The sequence below is a fragment of the Hoplias malabaricus genome, chromosome 13, assembly GCF_029633855.1.
Source record: "Hoplias malabaricus isolate fHopMal1 chromosome 13, fHopMal1.hap1, whole genome shotgun sequence".
NCBI lineage: Eukaryota > Metazoa > Chordata > Actinopteri > Characiformes > Erythrinidae > Hoplias > Hoplias malabaricus.
The window spans coordinates 3,004,206-3,021,123 of record NC_089812.1 but is presented as its reverse complement, the minus strand read 5'-3'; the positions used below and the strand labels follow the sequence as shown (position 1 = coordinate 3,021,123).

Sequence of the window (16,918 nt, the reverse complement as noted above, 5' to 3'; positions counted from 1 at the left end):
TGATCTATTTTTTTAATTAAAGGCATGGTTCACGATTGTAATCAAAAGACACTTTTTATAATATTCAGAAGATGCTTGCTTCCTCACCTTGTGCTCGTCCAGCGTGTTCTTGTGCTGGATTCCAGTCTGATGTGTTTACAGAGCCTCAGTGTCTAAATGAGTGAAATGACAGATTGTCTCGATCCGGTATGCTAGGCTCGCTCTCTCTCTCTCTCTCTCTCTCTCTCTCTCTCTCTCTCTCTCTCTCTCTCCTCACTCCTCTCTCTGTCTCACTCACTCTTCTCTCACTCTCATCTCTGTCTCTCTCCTCTTCTCTCTCTCTCTCACACTTTCTTCTTTCTCTCTCTCTCACTCTTTTCTCTCTCTCCTCTCTCTTTCTCTCTTCTCTCACTCTCTTCTCTCTCATTTCTCACTCTATCTCACTCTCTTCTTTCTCTCTCTCACTCTTTTCTCTCTCTTCTCACTCCTCTCTCTCTCTTCTCTCTCTCCTCTCTCTTTCTCTCTTCTCTCACTCTCTTCTCTCTCATTTCTCACTCTATCTCACTCTCTTCTTTCTCTCTCTCACTCTTTTCTCTCTCTTCTCACTCCTCTCTCTCTCTTCTCTCTCTCCTCTCTCTTTCTCTCTTCTCTCACTCTCTTCTCTCTCATTTCTCACTCTCTCTCACTCATCTTTCTTCTCTCTCTCTCTCTCTGCTCACATCTGCAGTATTTTAGACAATGGGCAGGACTCCAAATGTTGAAAAGCCTTAACTGAAATGAGTATATTGCTCTATTCCTGCTCCATTGGTGGATAGTATTGACTTTATTTTGTTTAAGGTGGAAATGTCTCCAAACTCAGGAGACAGCTAGCTGCATTATCGACAGTGCTCCAAAACGAAACAACTCGAGTTACAAATGAGTTTCTGTGGTAATTCAAACAGTGAATAAACCATTACAGACACGTTCAACTTTAGCCACCTACTAACAACAGTCCAACACACCATTCCACCTTAAAAGACACTTAGCTTCCAAATGTAAACAACCAGAGATATAATTAAATATTTTAAAATGTATACACACTGTGTCACTTTTCAATGGATTTTGACCTGTGCATAATTATAAACGGCTATAATACATATTAACAGAAATGTTTAAAAATGCCCTCACTGAGAGTTTCATGTAAAGTGATTGACTGTTTTCATTATTATTTATTATTTTATAATAAATTGAGCGCTGGAGGCACTCAATGGTGTTTTAAACATGTATAATGTGTTAAAATGTGTTTAAAAGTTGCACAATAATCGATTATGGCTCATTATAAGAACCTTATGAGGCTTTATTTGAGTTTATATATATTTACAAATCATTATTATCTAATTAAACGTATAATTAAAGTTAATATTAATATAATAACTGCACTTATAAAGGGTCTTATAAATACGGGCTTCGTGGAGAGTGTTACGGAGTGTTACCGTTTTGTGAAACGCATTTCTACGCGACTTGACCATTCCAGGAGCGCAGTGCTTGGCCACAGCCATGGAGCTACACGGAGAGAGCAGAGGCGGCCACGCTGAGAGAGTCTCTTCCTTTCGCGTCGTACACCTTCCGGTTAAAGTGACTCGGTTCGTCAGCTGATCTCTCACATGACACACAGTGGAGAAAGAGGCACAAGCCCTTGAAACTAGTTAGCACCGAGGAAACAGCTACAAATACATTCGGATTACAGTATGTGTGCCCTTTACTGTCGGGCACAGTTGAGTTAAAGGTGAAGACCTAGCTTTCTTGTCGCCGTTGAAGTTTTCTCGAGATGAATTTAGCCTCTGTTTGAGCTGTGAGGCAAAAAGTGCACCTCTTCTAACAGACGCCGGTGAGTTTGCAGCTGGTTCAGTGACAACGCAGAGGTTTTTTATTGATCATTATGTGAGATTATCTAGCACTAGACAGCTAATGAAAGTAATGAACAAAGCGGCTGTGATGGCGCTTCCAAAAAGCACAGTCGTCCGCTTTTTAAAATGTGTTTATGAGACTGAATCTTCTAACACCGCAGTAAAAGTGTCATCTGACTCAGTGACTGTCTCTCACCAGATGTCCCCCGTCAGCCTCAGAGGCTTTTTTCTTCTTTCTCTCGTCACACTTCGCAGACTGTAGCGTCCAAGATGCGTCCAGAAAGGAAAACCCTTTTAAACATCATTGTTCTGGGCGGTGGTTTCATGTTAATGTTCACTGCTTTTCAAACATGCGGCAACATAGAGGTGAGGCAACTGTTTTACACGCTTCTCCTTCAAGGTGTATTTTTCTTATGTATTAATATAGCTACAGTAATGTGTTACCGAATAATGAATTTTTTACTTTATTGACTGTTGTTTTTCTTTAATGTCATTTATATGTTAAAGTTTTATCATGTAACAAGTGCTGTGACCAAATAAAAAAAGAAGTGTACAGCCCATATACACTAGTCATGACCGGGTACCCATAATGCACTGCACTGTTTGGTAACCTAGGGTGACCAGACGTCCTCTTTTACCCGGACATGTCCTCTTTTTTAGACTTAAAAAAATGTCCGGGCGGAATTTCACAAACGTCCGTGATTTTGTAGCGTTTCGTTCACAAACTAGTCCCGCCCTCCCCTACTCCGATTGGTTCGCTTGAGTGAGAAGGGGGCGTAGTGAAGTAGCCTAAAATCTTCTAATTGGACGGTCTGACTGTAGAGCTACCGTTATTGGTCGATAACCTTCTCTGTAAACATTTAATTGGTCAGTCTGCACGTCAGTAGTCCTTGTTTACGTCAAAGCTCATGTACCCACCCTCAGCTCGAGCAGCTTAAACGGAAATGTAAGTTCTCGGATGAATTAAAAAAGAAATTCCCATGTTTTGTGTAGGAAATAAATGTGTAAAGGACCTAAACATAGGTTCAGCTAAGAATACAACGGCAGCGTCACCCCCCGGGGACGTGTCCTCTTTTTCACCATCTTAGAACTGGTCACCCTAGGTAACCCCGCCCCCCACGAGTTGTGACCGAAATCCTTCACTCCCATATTGAATTCAACATCCTGTAATTAGTGCACTCTATAGTGAGTAATGTAGGGAATAGTGTGTAGGGAGCCATATTGGACACAGCCTATGTTTACTATAGAAGTCCTAATAGGGCTAGGTGTGAGCTAATTGTTATTGGAGAAAATGGCTGCTCCTTTAAAGACATTTTCATAATGTGCCAAGCATTTTATGATATTTTGACCAATAAAATGCAGTTAGTATTACATTTAAACATAGTAGTAAGCACATTTCGCATATTGTACTTCACAAAATTATTCACTATTTACATTATCCACAGCTTGCTCAGACATGCGTGTTGTTTATGACAGTAATGATGAATATTGTCATGTTGCCCACCTCACTTTCCACATGTGTAAATTAGTGTTCCAGACGTTTCTCATATCTCTCCTTTAATAAATGTAACGCCTACCAAGTTTAACTGTGCCTCATGTTTTCACAGCAAACGGTGATAAAGAGTTTTAATAACACAGCATTTCAAGGCAGTGGCTATACGAGGTATTTTGCAGTGTTTTCTCTTTTATATTTGCTTTTCTTTTAATCTGTACCAGGATGTGGGTTTTTAATGACAGCATTTTAGAATTTGAAATCATGTGATTTGGCCTCATAGCTCTCAGATGACTCTTAATATGTGCTTAGTAATCTGGGTTTACCCTGAAATCTAATGTGATCTTAATAATTCTAATCAACAAAACAGCGATTTCCATTTAAATAGCATAGCAAAGTGAGGATATTATTGAAATACATATACATTAAGTTGTTAGGCTAATAGAAAGGCTAATAAAAACACATCCCATGTAGCTACCTACTCACTGTATATTTGATTTGAAATGCATTATGAAATTGTGTTAATTTGGCTGCTTTATTCCATCTGGACAGCATGGCAATTATTTATGGAGTTTTCTCAGCTTCAAACCTAATAGCTCCCTCAGTGGTAGCTGTCATTGGACCTCAGTTGTCGTTGTTTTTCAGTGGATTAGTTTACAGGTAAGACTATATTTATAATGTTGTACACTTATTATTATTATTATTAATAAAATAAATAAAATCCCATTTCCAAAAAAAGTTGGGGCGCAGAAGAAAATATAAGTAAAAACAAAATGCAATGAGGTCCGAATAATTTAAGTCGTATAATTAATTGAAAATAGCACAAAGACAATATTTTATATGTTGAAACTGAAAAATGTTACTGTTATTGGAAAAATATTTAATATTCCCATTTTGTATTTGATGGCAGCAACACATTCCCAAAAAAAAGGGCAGGATCATGTTTACCACAGTGTTACATCATCACTTCTTTTAACAAGTCTCTGTAAGTGTTTGGGAACTGAGGAGACCAGTTGCTGTGTTTCTGAAAGTTCTCAATATCTTGGGTTCTCAAGAGTGGTCTTTCGCTTCATCCATTATTTCCAAATAAACTTTGATTTGTTGGACTACAAGACACTTTTAAACTTCACCTTCATCTTAACTGAGCTTGGGCCCAGAGAAGGCAGCAGTGTTTCTGGATCCTGTTTATTTTGGTTTCTTCTTTACATTCTGTTGAGGAATCGTGTTCACAGATTCACAGGTTTATAATGTGTTTTTGAGCCAATGCAGTGATTTCCACTGCAGAAACTTGTCTGTTTATAATCCAGTGCTGTCTGAGATCCTGAAGACTACAGACAGTCAATACTGGTTTTGGGCTTTGTCCCTTGGATATAGAGATTTCTCTGGATTCTCTAAATGTCACTCACCTGTTAGCAAATTTGTTCACATGCAAGTATTTTTCAAAGAAGTATATTGTTTATATGATTTGCAGTGCTTTACGTTTTTTTATTTTTTTTATTTATATTTTGCTCAGTGTCCCAACTTTTCTGGAAATGGGGTTATACATATTTTTGAAATGTTCTCTTATGAACATGCCTTCTGGTCTTTTTTTTTTTTTAGTGGTTACATTGCAATGTTCATCCTCCCCACTACCTGGAGCTTCTACACCTTGTCTGTCTTGGTTGGGATTGCAGCTGCAGGTGTGGTGCTACTGTTCTTGTTGCTATATAAAAAGCTTCTGGTTTTACTCGCTACTTCATCTATGGAACTTTCTTTTCACAGTGTTGTGGACTGCTCAGGGGAATCTTCTTACAATCAACTCCACTGACAGCACCATTGGCAGAAACAGCGGATTATTCTGGGCCCTTATGCAGTTCAGGTGTGTCTCTGTGAATTTGTGTAGTCTGTTTTATTACAGTATTATTTCTGATGGAACTGAATTATTCTTAGACAGTAAAGAGGGTTAAGGTCATTTTCATGTGGCTTCTTTTTTTGTGTTTTGTAGCTTATTCTGGGGAAACCTTTACATATATGTTGCCTGGCGCGACAAAGTGCACATATTAGGTGAGGTTTATGATTCTTCTGTTGTGTCATTGGTACATACGTGTGCACTGACCGAGTGTCTTTTACGTTTGGACATAAATATAACAAGCCTGTGTCTCTATCACTTCCTCTTGTGTCAGACCAGGACCGTAAGACGGTGTTCATCACACTCACCGTCATAAGTCTAGTTGGCAACTTCCTCTTTTTCCTCATTCAGCGGGTCCAACAACAGGCTCCGCCCTCAGAGGCGTCAAGGTCACTGCTGACAGGAGACGCTTCTGAGAGTGATTCAGTGGAGGTGTAAGTATGGAAATCATTGCATGTTCTACTAGAAGTTGACATAAGTAAGAGCTGTAATGAGTGTAGTGACTTGTCACGGCTATTACTTTTTTTACCTTTTTTTTTCAGAGAACTGTGGTTATAAAAGTTATTTATTCATCATTTCTTATGTTCTCTAAGAACCTTGTTGAGTTTTCTGCTGTTCACAATTCAATTGATTTCAAACGCATTCATTAATAATGCTGTCGGGGCCCTGGGGGGGGGGGGTGGAGGGCATTGAGGGCATGAGAAATACACAAGACAGTCAGACCGGAGAGCACAAAACAAAGGTGGAATGTCCAACACGAGGACGAGAGACAAGGGAACTTAAATACACCACACAGACAAGGGACACCTGAGATAGATAATGAGGGGGATGGATTACAAATGACACTGATGAGGAGGAACAAAGGCGGGACATGGGCGGAGACATGGACAATACCAAACAGACATGACAGGACAAAGGCGTGACAATAACAATATCCTGATATTTATTTTTTTTACAGATTTATTTTTTGCCCCATTCTTGGGATTTTTTTTTATTCCCCTTTTAATAAATAATAAAAAAAACAGCAATTTCTGACTTGGACAGTTTTACAATATTATCTTCAGTTCAGATATGTTTGTTATTTCATATATAGAGAAAAGAACACAGGTCAGTGTTTATACTCCTTGTCCATTCTCTCAGCTCCATTTGCCAAACAGGTGCACCCTGTAGTTCTAAACTTTGAGTGAACATAGTCTCTCTGTTGCTCTACATTCTTTGTTAGGCCCCACGTTCCCCTATTTAAGGTTCAGGGGCTCACTGTATAATCTTTTTCTTTTTTCTTTGAATCCAGAGCCCCACAGCGTCGAAGCACTCAGGCGTTGGATGCATTCAGTAAGATTTACTCTTTACTTTTTATGGTTGAATACTAAACTAATAAACTAACAAAATAATCCAGACATGTTTTAAAATCTCTTAACCCTTTGTGCACAGAGAAAGCCTTTCAGCTTGCTGTCACCAAAGAAATGCTGCTGCTTAGTGTTTCCATTGCATACACAGGTAAACCCGATATTCACACTTTTTATTTTCTAGAAATGGTGTAATTAATATTCGTTTTGCTCAGTAGATGCATATTCAGCATAAGGCAGTGGTTCCTAAACCTATTCCCCCTCAGATATTAAACTTTCTGTTACAGTGTAGCTTTTAACATGAAATAACTTTAACATATCAAACATGTCCTAAAAATAAACAATACTTTAAGAACGAGTAATATTAGAACTGCTTCAGTATTTTACTGGAGGAGGAAGACGAGTGAGCTTTCAGCACTTTTAATCTCAAGTGCCATAGCATTTAATTTGAGGAACCTTACGCTAGGAGATTCAAAATTTTCAGCTGTGTCAAGATTCATCCAGTTCTGATGTACCTGTTATTTACAGAGTAAACTCACAGCCAGTGCAACCTCTAAAGAAAACCTTTACCAAAGATGATCTGGGGCAGCTGCACATGAGCCTTAGGTTACCATCCTAGTTACCATACCCAGTACAGACCAGAGGGAGTGAAACTACTGTTATATCTGGAGCGATGGCACTCTTTCCATTGCCTTTGGTATACGTTCCAGGCGCAGAGGTGAACTAGACCTAATCATTCAAAATCAGGACCTGAGCTCACTCTTGCTCTTGTGGATGAATGCAGTCAAAACATCACAGCAATGTGTAATGAAAAGCCGTACTAGAAAAGCAGTGTCTACTAAACTGGCAGAAGATGTCCTTAAAGGAGACGTTCATAATTTTAATAGAAAAAAACCTTTTAAAATTCAAATCTGAGGATGTTTTTTTCTGTGCTCAAAACCAGTCTAAAGTGTTTACGAAGCCCTGGTGTCAGTTAATGGGGGGAAAAAATGGCAGAGAAAAAGTATCAGGAGTTATGTAAACAATGAAGAGAACTCCAAAAGTTGAAAAGTATGAACCAAAATAAGGATATTGCTCTATTTCTGTTCCATAGGTGGGTAATAGTAGGTCATTTTTTAACTCCAAATTTGAGAGACGGCTAACAGCGTTACTGCAAAGTGCTACAAAACGAAACAACTCGAGTTACAAAAGAGATTTGTGGTCATTCAAGCAGTGAATAAAAATGTACAGACAAGTTACACTTCAGCCGCATACAAACTTAAAAGATGCTGAGCTTCTGAACGTAAACAAGTCAGAGAAAACAGCAGTTCCCTACAGTCATAGACGTTCCATTTCATTTTAGAAGAAACCTTTGTCCAGATTGTGATAGTTGTCCTGCTTTCTCATTTTGTAGCAAATAAACAAATCACAGATATGACGCCATACACTCACTCACACTCAATACGACACTGAAATTCTGGACACATTTCTAATTCCAAAGATGGAAAATAAGCTTGGCCACAGAGCAGAGTGGTTAATGACTTTCTTCAGAAAATGTAGATCAACTTGTGACACGACGAGCAACCGTCCAGATCTCATCCCAATGGACGATGGCTGGGTTTGTCAGCTGCTTATAGAGAAATATCAAGTGTCTTGTTTTTCATAATTGAAGTCTCGTGTCTCAAAGAATTCGTGCTTAAGGAGAACATCAATGTACTCACTGGTATTTTTTTTGTTGAGGATTCCATATGTTTTTCCTCAGAACTGAGTCTGTATTTGAAATGTAAATATTTTCATTAATTCAAATGATTTCATTGGATTTAACAGAGGTATGATTCATAAAGCCAGAATTTATTAATATTTCTTCTGACGTTAATATGTTGGTAAATAAAATCTGTGATTTGTAATTTGACAAAACAGCTGTCAACTTTTGTAATTTGTGCAGCATGTAATTTATACAGACACAGTGCAACAAAAATGATATAATATTGTAACCAATACATAATAAACAAGTGCTAACTTCATCAGCTACACATTAATAACTCCCTACAACCACAAAATTCAAGTGAAACAAGCTCAGCACCCACTCAGGGACAAAACTTACAAGGGACATGAGTAAAATTTTCTTCTCCAACAGTTCTTCTGAAGAAAAGGAGATAAATGAAAGGGTAAGAGCATGGGTCTGTCAGGTGCTGCACTCTTTTTGGGGAAGTAGCTGAATGAGTGTTTCACTAATTGAAAGCAATGAAGTTTAATGACCGAATTTGTTCGATTATAGGCCCAGTGTCATTTGGGAATCACTGGCATAATGCAGCAAATTGAGTTATACACTCTCAGGGGGGAAAAAAGTTACGGTAGAGGTCACTAAATGTACCCTTTAAAAGGTCCAGCAGTGGTGTTAAAGTCCAGTTGTGTTCCCTAAATGTTCATTACATTCTCTTCTCCAGAAGGAGAGGGGGATATTTGTTGGAGGAACACAAGGCCTGGAGCTGAAACGGAGCACAACACGATTTAAAAAAGCTCCAATTATAGTAGAATAAGGGTCAGTTATGTTCCCTAACTAAAGGTACAGAACATGTCCCCTTGAGGGTGCCACCACAGACTGTACAGTGTGTAGTTGTTTATTTTGCTGTCTTCTTCTTTCAGGACTGGAACTGACGTTTTACAGTGGGGTATATGGGACATGTATAGGAGCCATGTCTCGCTTTGGGAATAATGCCAAGAGTCTCATTGGACTCTCTGGAATTTTCATCGGTGTTGGGGAAATACTTGGTAAGTCACTGTGAGTCAACGTATCGCCCTGCTCTCAAGATCTTTCAGACGATATTTAAAAAGTATGATGCACATTATTCTTTCTCATTGACTCAGGTGGATCTGTCTTTGGAATGATTACCCAGAGCAAACGCTTCGGACGGAATCCAATAGTGTTTTTGGGACTGTTCACCCATTTTCTGGCTTTCTACCTGATCTTTCTTAACATTGCACAAGATGCACCAATTGCACCAGAAGAAGGCACGGAGCTGCAGGCATTCATCATTCCCAGGTATGACTAGTCCAAGTTACAATCCTATCATTGATAAACAAACAGGAGCTCCTGGCAGCCTGTTTTCCATCAGCGTACCTCAGGACAGGAGGGCGGGCATTACCTCGATGGGAGTAGAGAGGTGACATTGTCAGTGAGAAATCGTTTCAGTTTTGTTTCATTCAAGTTACTGTAACCCCACTCATGTGTCAGAGCCATGCCTATCGATACCAGTACACCACCTCTACTAGTAAATGTCTAGTAAACGTATTTTAGCTTTATATTTCTGACAAAAGCACAAAGAAAACATATCCAAGACATTCATTCATTATCTGTAACCCTTATCCAGTTCAGAGTCGTGATGGGTCCAGAGCCTACCTGGAATCATTGGGCGCAAGGCGGGAATACACCCTGGAGGGGGCACCAGTCCTTCACAGGGCAACACAGACACACACACATTCACTCACACACTCACACCTACGGACACTTTTTGAGTCACCAATCCACCTACCAACGTGTGTTTTTGGACTGTGGGAGGAAACTGGAGCACCCAGAGGAAACCCACGCAGACACAGGGAGAACACACCACACTCCTCACAGACAGTCACCCAGAGGAAACCCACGCAGACACAGGGAGAACACACCACAGTCCTCACAGACAGTCACCCGGAGGAAACCCACGCAGACACAGGGAGAACACACCACACTCCTCACAGACAGTCACCCGGAGCGAGAATTGAACCCACAACCTCCAGGTCCCTGGAGTTGTGTGACTGTATTGTATTCTGTTAATATAAACACATGAATTTGATGCCCGCAGTGCGCTCAGACAGTTGGGACAAAGGGATGTTTACCATTGCCTCACATCATATTTCATTTTTAATCATTTGGGAATTAAACTTACCTATTGCTAAAGTTTCACACGAGCAGTTTTTGTGCGTTCTTGATTGTTAATAATCTTCAGTCCATCGTTGCTATTGCCTCTGATTCTCCTCTACATTATGTGCTACAGGAGTCAAGCACTTGCACTCTGTGTCTACAAAGCCGTGTTGTTTTAGCTCGTACAACACAAGGTTGAAAATCGTGGCAGCAGATTGAGTGTATGACTGTGTGTGTTCTCAGTGTCGAGGTGGCGTTGCTGTGCAGTTTTCTGCTAGGCCTGGGCGACAGTTGTTTCAACACTCAGCTGCTCAGTATTATCGGCTCTGTGTTCCGTGACGACAGTGCTCCAGCATTTGCTGTCTTCAAGTTTGTACAGGTAACACACTGCAGATTTGTTGCTAGTTTAACAGCAGGTGTAGGGTCTGGAATACCTACAAACTGAGTGTAATTGCTCATGTTATAAATCTTTTCCAGTCATTATTGGACACTCTACAGAATTATTTTATTGCCATGTTCTACAATTTGTTGTGTATATACCTTTATTTATTATTGACTTAAAGCTTCCTAGTGTTTTCATAATTATTTTAAAGCTGTAAAGAAGCAAACAACAAATGTCTTAGAATGAATGTATTGTGAGGATCAGGATAAAATTGTGTTTTTATTGGGTTTAACACATTTTAATTCATTACTGCGTCAGAAATCACTCTTCACTCATTTTACAGAGATATTAACAAGATTCGATATAAGTTCGTAAGTGCTGTGAGCCACCACACTTCTCAAGCAGCGCTAACGGCGCTGGTATTTATCCGGCTCGGCTTGGCACACATTTCCATTAAAACAGAAATGTAGCTTGTGACTTTGTAAAACCCATCTCTAATGGGAACCACAGGCTTTTACATGTTTTGTATTCGGATGTTTTTTTTTAATTGACTGCACACTGTTCCATGCCCCACTTCAGACAGATCAGTACCGTTCTTGTTCTTTGTTTCATATCCGGCTCTTGCTGGAGTTTTTTGTCGGCCACCAACACAAGGAGCATTTGAAGAGGTTCAAAAGACCACTGTGTAGTTGGATCAAAACAAACGTGACAGCTGCTGTAACTTGGAGATTTTACAAATGGCGAGTTAGTGCTGGATGTCTGCACTGCATGGTGATTGACCAATCAGCACTCTACAAGGTTTACATGTCACGTTCAGTACTGCATTTTGAATATACTGTTCCACACACAGAAAATACACCAATGTTAAAACCTATCAGTGTAAGACATAGCACCATTGCACCTTAAGAGACACAGCGATTCTGAACGTAAACACACCAGAGTGAACTGCATTACCCTGCAACTGTAGACGTTCCCTTTAAGCCAATTTTTACAAAGATCTGTAACAATTCCTGTACTCTGTCTCCTCTCCTCTTCTCTGCAGTCCATCACAGCAGCTGTGGCGTTCTTCTACAGCAACTATCTTCTACTGCACTGGCAGCTGCTCATTATGGTGATAGTGGGCTTTGCAGGCACGCTGTCCTTCTTCGTGGCTGAATGGACAGTGGCTAAGGATCAGCGGGGCTCTGATTACGACAGCATCTAACATTTAGAGCTGGAGGATGTGTAGTAGCTGTCAAAAGCGGGAGGACACGCTCTTCAGTCTTCAGTTCAGGAATGGGAACAAGGGGAGGTTGTTGCTTTATTCTTGATGATTCATCTCAGTTTTGAGGACACTTTCTGAATTCTGACCTTTTTGACCACGGGGAACAAATCTTTCCTTTCTTCTTTCTGAAAGACCATCGGCTGAACGTTTGTTAATATACCAGGTTGTTCAAAAGAATCACTGCTGTCACTGTTGCTTTTACATCTTTTTAAATTTAATTTCTCCACCTGCAAAGGTGCCAAAGTTCACCTACTGCAACGTAATAAAAGGTTCCGATTTTATTAGAGCTTTGAACGCCGTGTCCTCGCAAAAGCCCTGTGAGCAGGACGCCATGACAACACACCTTTGAAGAGGCACAGACTAGTGTAATGTAGTGTAACGCAATGTCGAGGACGGTCATCGATTATAAAAAGGGAAAAACGTTCATAGTAGATTCTAGTCATCAATATTTTGCACATAAACAAAGACAACTTGTAAAATGGTAATACACTAAAGACGTGGCATGAATTTACTGCACTACCAGTGGCACACGTACAAGAGGCTGAGCACTTTTGGTGTTTTCAGTTTCATCTCTTTTATATATAAAAGTCAACAGCCATCGTGCATCTACAGAGAGTCTGTATGAAATAAATTACTGAAAGAAATCGAGACTGCGGAGAGTGGGACACTTTCTTCAAAGGAAACAAATCCTCTGCTGTAATTGCAAGTTCAGGTGAAACTTTGTCTTTGGGTGGGTGCTGATGTTAATCAGAGCAAAGCGTCTCTGCTGATGTAATCATACATACGTTTTTTTGTTTTTAGGAGATTGAAAGGTAATTGATAATGTTACAGTCAAACATTTGGAGTTTTATTATTGGAATCCACAGGGCACACTCCATTTTACGATGAGTAACTTCTAAATTGCTTTCCCAGCTTCAGTTAACTAAACACTTTCATGTAGATCACGTTTGCGAATGAGAATATTGCCAGGTTTCTGTTCACACTTCTTATTTTTCTGGAATATACTGGGTTTGATCCGCTCCGCTTCAGTTCAGAGTAATTTAAAGGGAATGTTGAGGGACATATGTGTAAACTGTATTTATGAATGAATGATTGTTTACATGAATCAGAATGGAGACAAGTCGTACTGCTTGGTTTTACATATGAATAAAATTTCTGAGCCTTTGTTTAGCACTTGTTTTTATTGTTTGGTTTTAAATGAAACCTTTGCTGTTTTTCTGTATTAGCCACCCTTACTGTAATACTACTGCAGCACGTCAGAAACAAACACTGATGCAAAATAACTGTTTGATTGAAGGGACCCTTTTGTGGACACCTGCTCATACAATATTTCATTTGAAATTACATTTTAATGATCAGTTTTAGATGATGGGCTGATCCCACTATACACCCTTTAAAGAAAGTGCTACATAAGGTTCTATACAACCTTAAAAACACCTTTGTACAGTGCAGCGTGGTGTCATCAGTCCTGCACAAACACTTGATTTTGAATGCAATGCAGTGATTATTTTATATTTACTATGAAGCATTTTGAATTTCAGTAGCATTCCAACCACATTACATTCATTCATTCATTCATATTCTAGGTGTCGCATTCACACAGCCCCAGCGACCTGGAGGTTGTGGGTTCGATTCCCGCTCCGGGTGACTGTCTGTGAGGAGTGTGGTGTGTTCTCCCCGTGTCTGCGTGGGTTTCCTCCGGGTGACTGTCTGTGAGGAGTGTGGTGTGTTCTCCCTGTGTCTGCGTGGGTTTCCTCCGGGTGACTGTCTGTGAGGAGTGTGGTGTGTTCTCCCCGTGTCTGCGTGGGTTTCCTCCGGGTGACTGTCTGTGAGGAGTGTGGTGTGTTCTCCCCGTGTCTGCGTGGGTTTCCTCCGGGTGACTGTCTGTGAGGAGTGTGGTGTGTTCTCCCCGTGTCTGCGTGGGTTTCCTCCGGGTGACTGTCTGTGAGGAGTGTGGTGTGTTCTCCCCGTGTCTGCGTGGGTTTCCTCCGGGTGACTGTCTGTGAGGAGTGTGGTGTGTTCTCCCCGTGTCTGCGTGGGTTTCCTCCGGGTGACTGTCTGTGAGGAGTGTGGTGTGTTCTCCCCGTGTCTGCGTGGGTTTCCTCCGGGTGACTGTCTGTGAGGAGTGTGGTGTGTTCTCCCCGTGTCTGCGTGGGTTTCCTCCGGGTGACTGTCTGTGAGGAGTGTGGTGTGTTCTCCCCGTGTCTGCGTGGGTTTCCTCCGGGTGACTGTCTGTGAGGAGTGTGGTGTGTTCTCCCCGTGTCTGCGTGGGTTTCCTCCGGGTGACTGTCTGTGAGGAGTGTGGTGTGTTCTCCCCGTGTCTGCGTGGGTTTCCTCCGGGTGACTGTCTGTGAGGAGTGTGGTGTGTTCTCCCCGTGTCTGCGTGGGTTTCCTCCGGGTGACTGTCTGTGAGGAGTGTGGTGTGTTCTCCCCGTGTCTGCGTGGGTTTCCTCCGGGTGACTGTCTGTGAGGAGTGTGGTGTGTTCTCTCTGTGTCTGCGTGGGTTTCCTCCGGGTGACTGTCTGTGAGGAGTGTGGTGTGTTCTCCCCGTGTCTGCGTGGGTTTCCTCCGGGTGACTGTCTGTGAGGAGTGTGGTGTGTTCTCCCCGTGTCTGCGTGGGTTTCCTCCGGGTGACTGTCTGTGAGGAGTGTGGTGTGTTCTCCCCGTGTCTGCGTGGGTTTCCTCCGGGTGACTGTCTGTGAGGAGTGTGGTGTGTTCTCCCCGTGTCTGCGTGGGTTTCCTCCGGGTGACTGTCTGTGAGGAGTGTGGTGTGTTCTCCCCGTGTCTGCGTGGGTTTCCTCCGGGTGACTGTCTGTGAGGAGTGTGGTGTGTTCTCCCCGTGTCTGCGTGGGTTTCCTCCGGGTGACTGTCTGTGAGGAGTGTGGTGTGTTCTCCCCGTGTCTGCGTGGGTTTCCTCCGGGTGACTGTCTGTGAGGAGTGTGGTGTGTTCTCCCCGTGTCTGCGTGGGTTTCCTCCGGGAGACTGTCTGTGAGGAGTGTGGTGTGTTCTCTCTGTGTCTGCAAGGGTTTCCTCCGGGTGACTGTCTGTGAGGAGTGTGGTGTGATCTCCCTGTGTCTGCGTGGGTTTCCTCCGGGTGACTGTCTGTGAGGAGTGTGGTGTGATCTCCCCGTGTCTGCGTGGGTTTCCTCCGGGTGACTGTCTGTGAGGAGTGTGGTGTGTTCTCCCCGTGTCTGCGTGGGTTTCCTCCGGGTGACTGTCTGTGAGGAGTGTGGTGTGTTCTCTCTGTGTCTGCGTGGGTTTCCTCCGGGTGACTGTCTGTGAGGAGTGTGGTGTGTTCTCCCCGTGTCTGCGTGGGTTTCCTCCGGGTGACTGTCTGTGAGGAGTGTGGTGTGTTCTCCCCGTGTCTGCGTGGGTTTCCTCCGGGTGACTGTCTGTGAGGAGTGTGGTGTGTTCTCCCCGTGTCTGCGTGGGTTTCCTCCGGGTGACTGTCTGTGAGGAGTGTGGTGTGTTCTCCCCGTGTCTGCGTGGGTTTCCTCCGGGTGACTGTCTGTGAGGAGTGTGGTGTGTTCTCCCCGTGTCTGCGTGGGTTTCCTCCGGGTGACTGTCTGTGAGGAGTGTGGTGTGTTCTCCCCGTGTCTGCGTGGGTTTCCTCCGGGTGACTGTCTGTGAGGAGTGTGGTGTGTTCTCCCCGTGTCTGCGTGGGTTTCCTCCGGGTGACTGTCTGTGAGGAGTGTGGTGTGTTCTCCCCGTGTCTGCGTGGGTTTCCTCCGGGTGACTGTCTGTGAGGAGTGTGGTGTGTTCTCCCCGTGTCTGCGTGGGTTTCCTCCGGGAGACTGTCTGTGAGGAGTGTGGTGTGTTCTCTCTGTGTCTGCAAGGGTTTCCTCCGGGTGACTGTCTGTGAGGAGTGTGGTGTGATCTCCCTGTGTCTGCGTGGGTTTCCTCCGGGTGACTGTCTGTGAGGAGTGTGGTGTGATCTCCCTGTGTCTGCGTGGGTTTCCTCCGGGTGACTGTCTGTGAGGAGTGTGGTGTGTTCTCTCTGTGTCTGCGTGGGTTTCCTCCGGGTGACTGTCTGTGAGGAGTGTGGTGTGTTCTCCCTGTGTCTGCGTGGGTTTCCTCCGGGTGCTCCGGTTTCCTCCCACAGTCCAAAAACACATGTTGGTAGGTGGATTGGCGACTCAAATGTGTCCGTAGGTGTGAATGTGTGTGTGTGTTGCCCTGTGAAGGACTGGCGCCCCCTCCAGGGTGTATTCCCGCCTTGTGCCCAATGATTCCAGGTAGGCTCTGGACCCACCGGACTGGATAAGTGGTTACAGATAATGAATGAATGAATGAATGTTTGTAATGAAACACAGCTAAATTAATTAAATATCTTGATTAAATGTATGCAATTCTACATTTCTTTTTTTTTTACATTTCTATATATATATTTCACAATAGATTATTTATTTATTCAGTTATATATTTCCACAGGTCTATATTTATTTATGTATGCGTTTGTTCGTCAGTATGTTAAGTGAGTGGGCATTCCTAAGCTCACTAAAAAGCAGGCTTGGTTAGGGTCAACAGCAGTCAACAGCCCAGCAACAGCCCAGTGGTTCCTGTCCCAACAGAAATAAATAATTGTAGAAATGCAGGCATTTAATTAACTGTGCCCTTTATTTTAATGACAAATGTGTATTTATTTTTCTATGTAACATTATTGTTTATAAGTATGTCTTTTTTCCACCTTTATAGATCCGCCTGGGGAAATTGCTTCACTGCATTTGACCCATTTGTGGCAGTGAACACACACACACACACACACACACACACACACTAGGGGCAGTGAACACACACACAC

The 16,918-nt window shown here is 42.5% G+C and overlaps 1 protein-coding gene across 1 annotated transcript; it reads left to right on the top strand.

The window, feature by feature from the left end:
* The first annotated feature begins 1,638 nt into the window (after positions 1-1,638).
* On the top strand, positions 1,639-13,305 carry mfsd11 (major facilitator superfamily domain containing 11). The gene is made up of 14 exons (XM_066642604.1): positions 1,639-1,846; positions 2,065-2,231; positions 3,473-3,528; positions 3,910-4,017; positions 4,957-5,036; positions 5,119-5,215; positions 5,342-5,400; positions 5,520-5,679; positions 6,537-6,577; positions 6,677-6,742; positions 9,217-9,342; positions 9,439-9,613; positions 10,715-10,850; positions 11,896-13,305. The coding sequence occupies exons 2-14, from the start codon at positions 2,136-2,138 to the stop codon at positions 12,055-12,057; spliced, it is 1,362 nt and encodes a 453-aa protein (XP_066498701.1). The 5' UTR covers positions 1,639-1,846; positions 2,065-2,135; the 3' UTR covers positions 12,058-13,305.
* Positions 13,306-16,918: the final 3,613 nt, after the last annotated feature.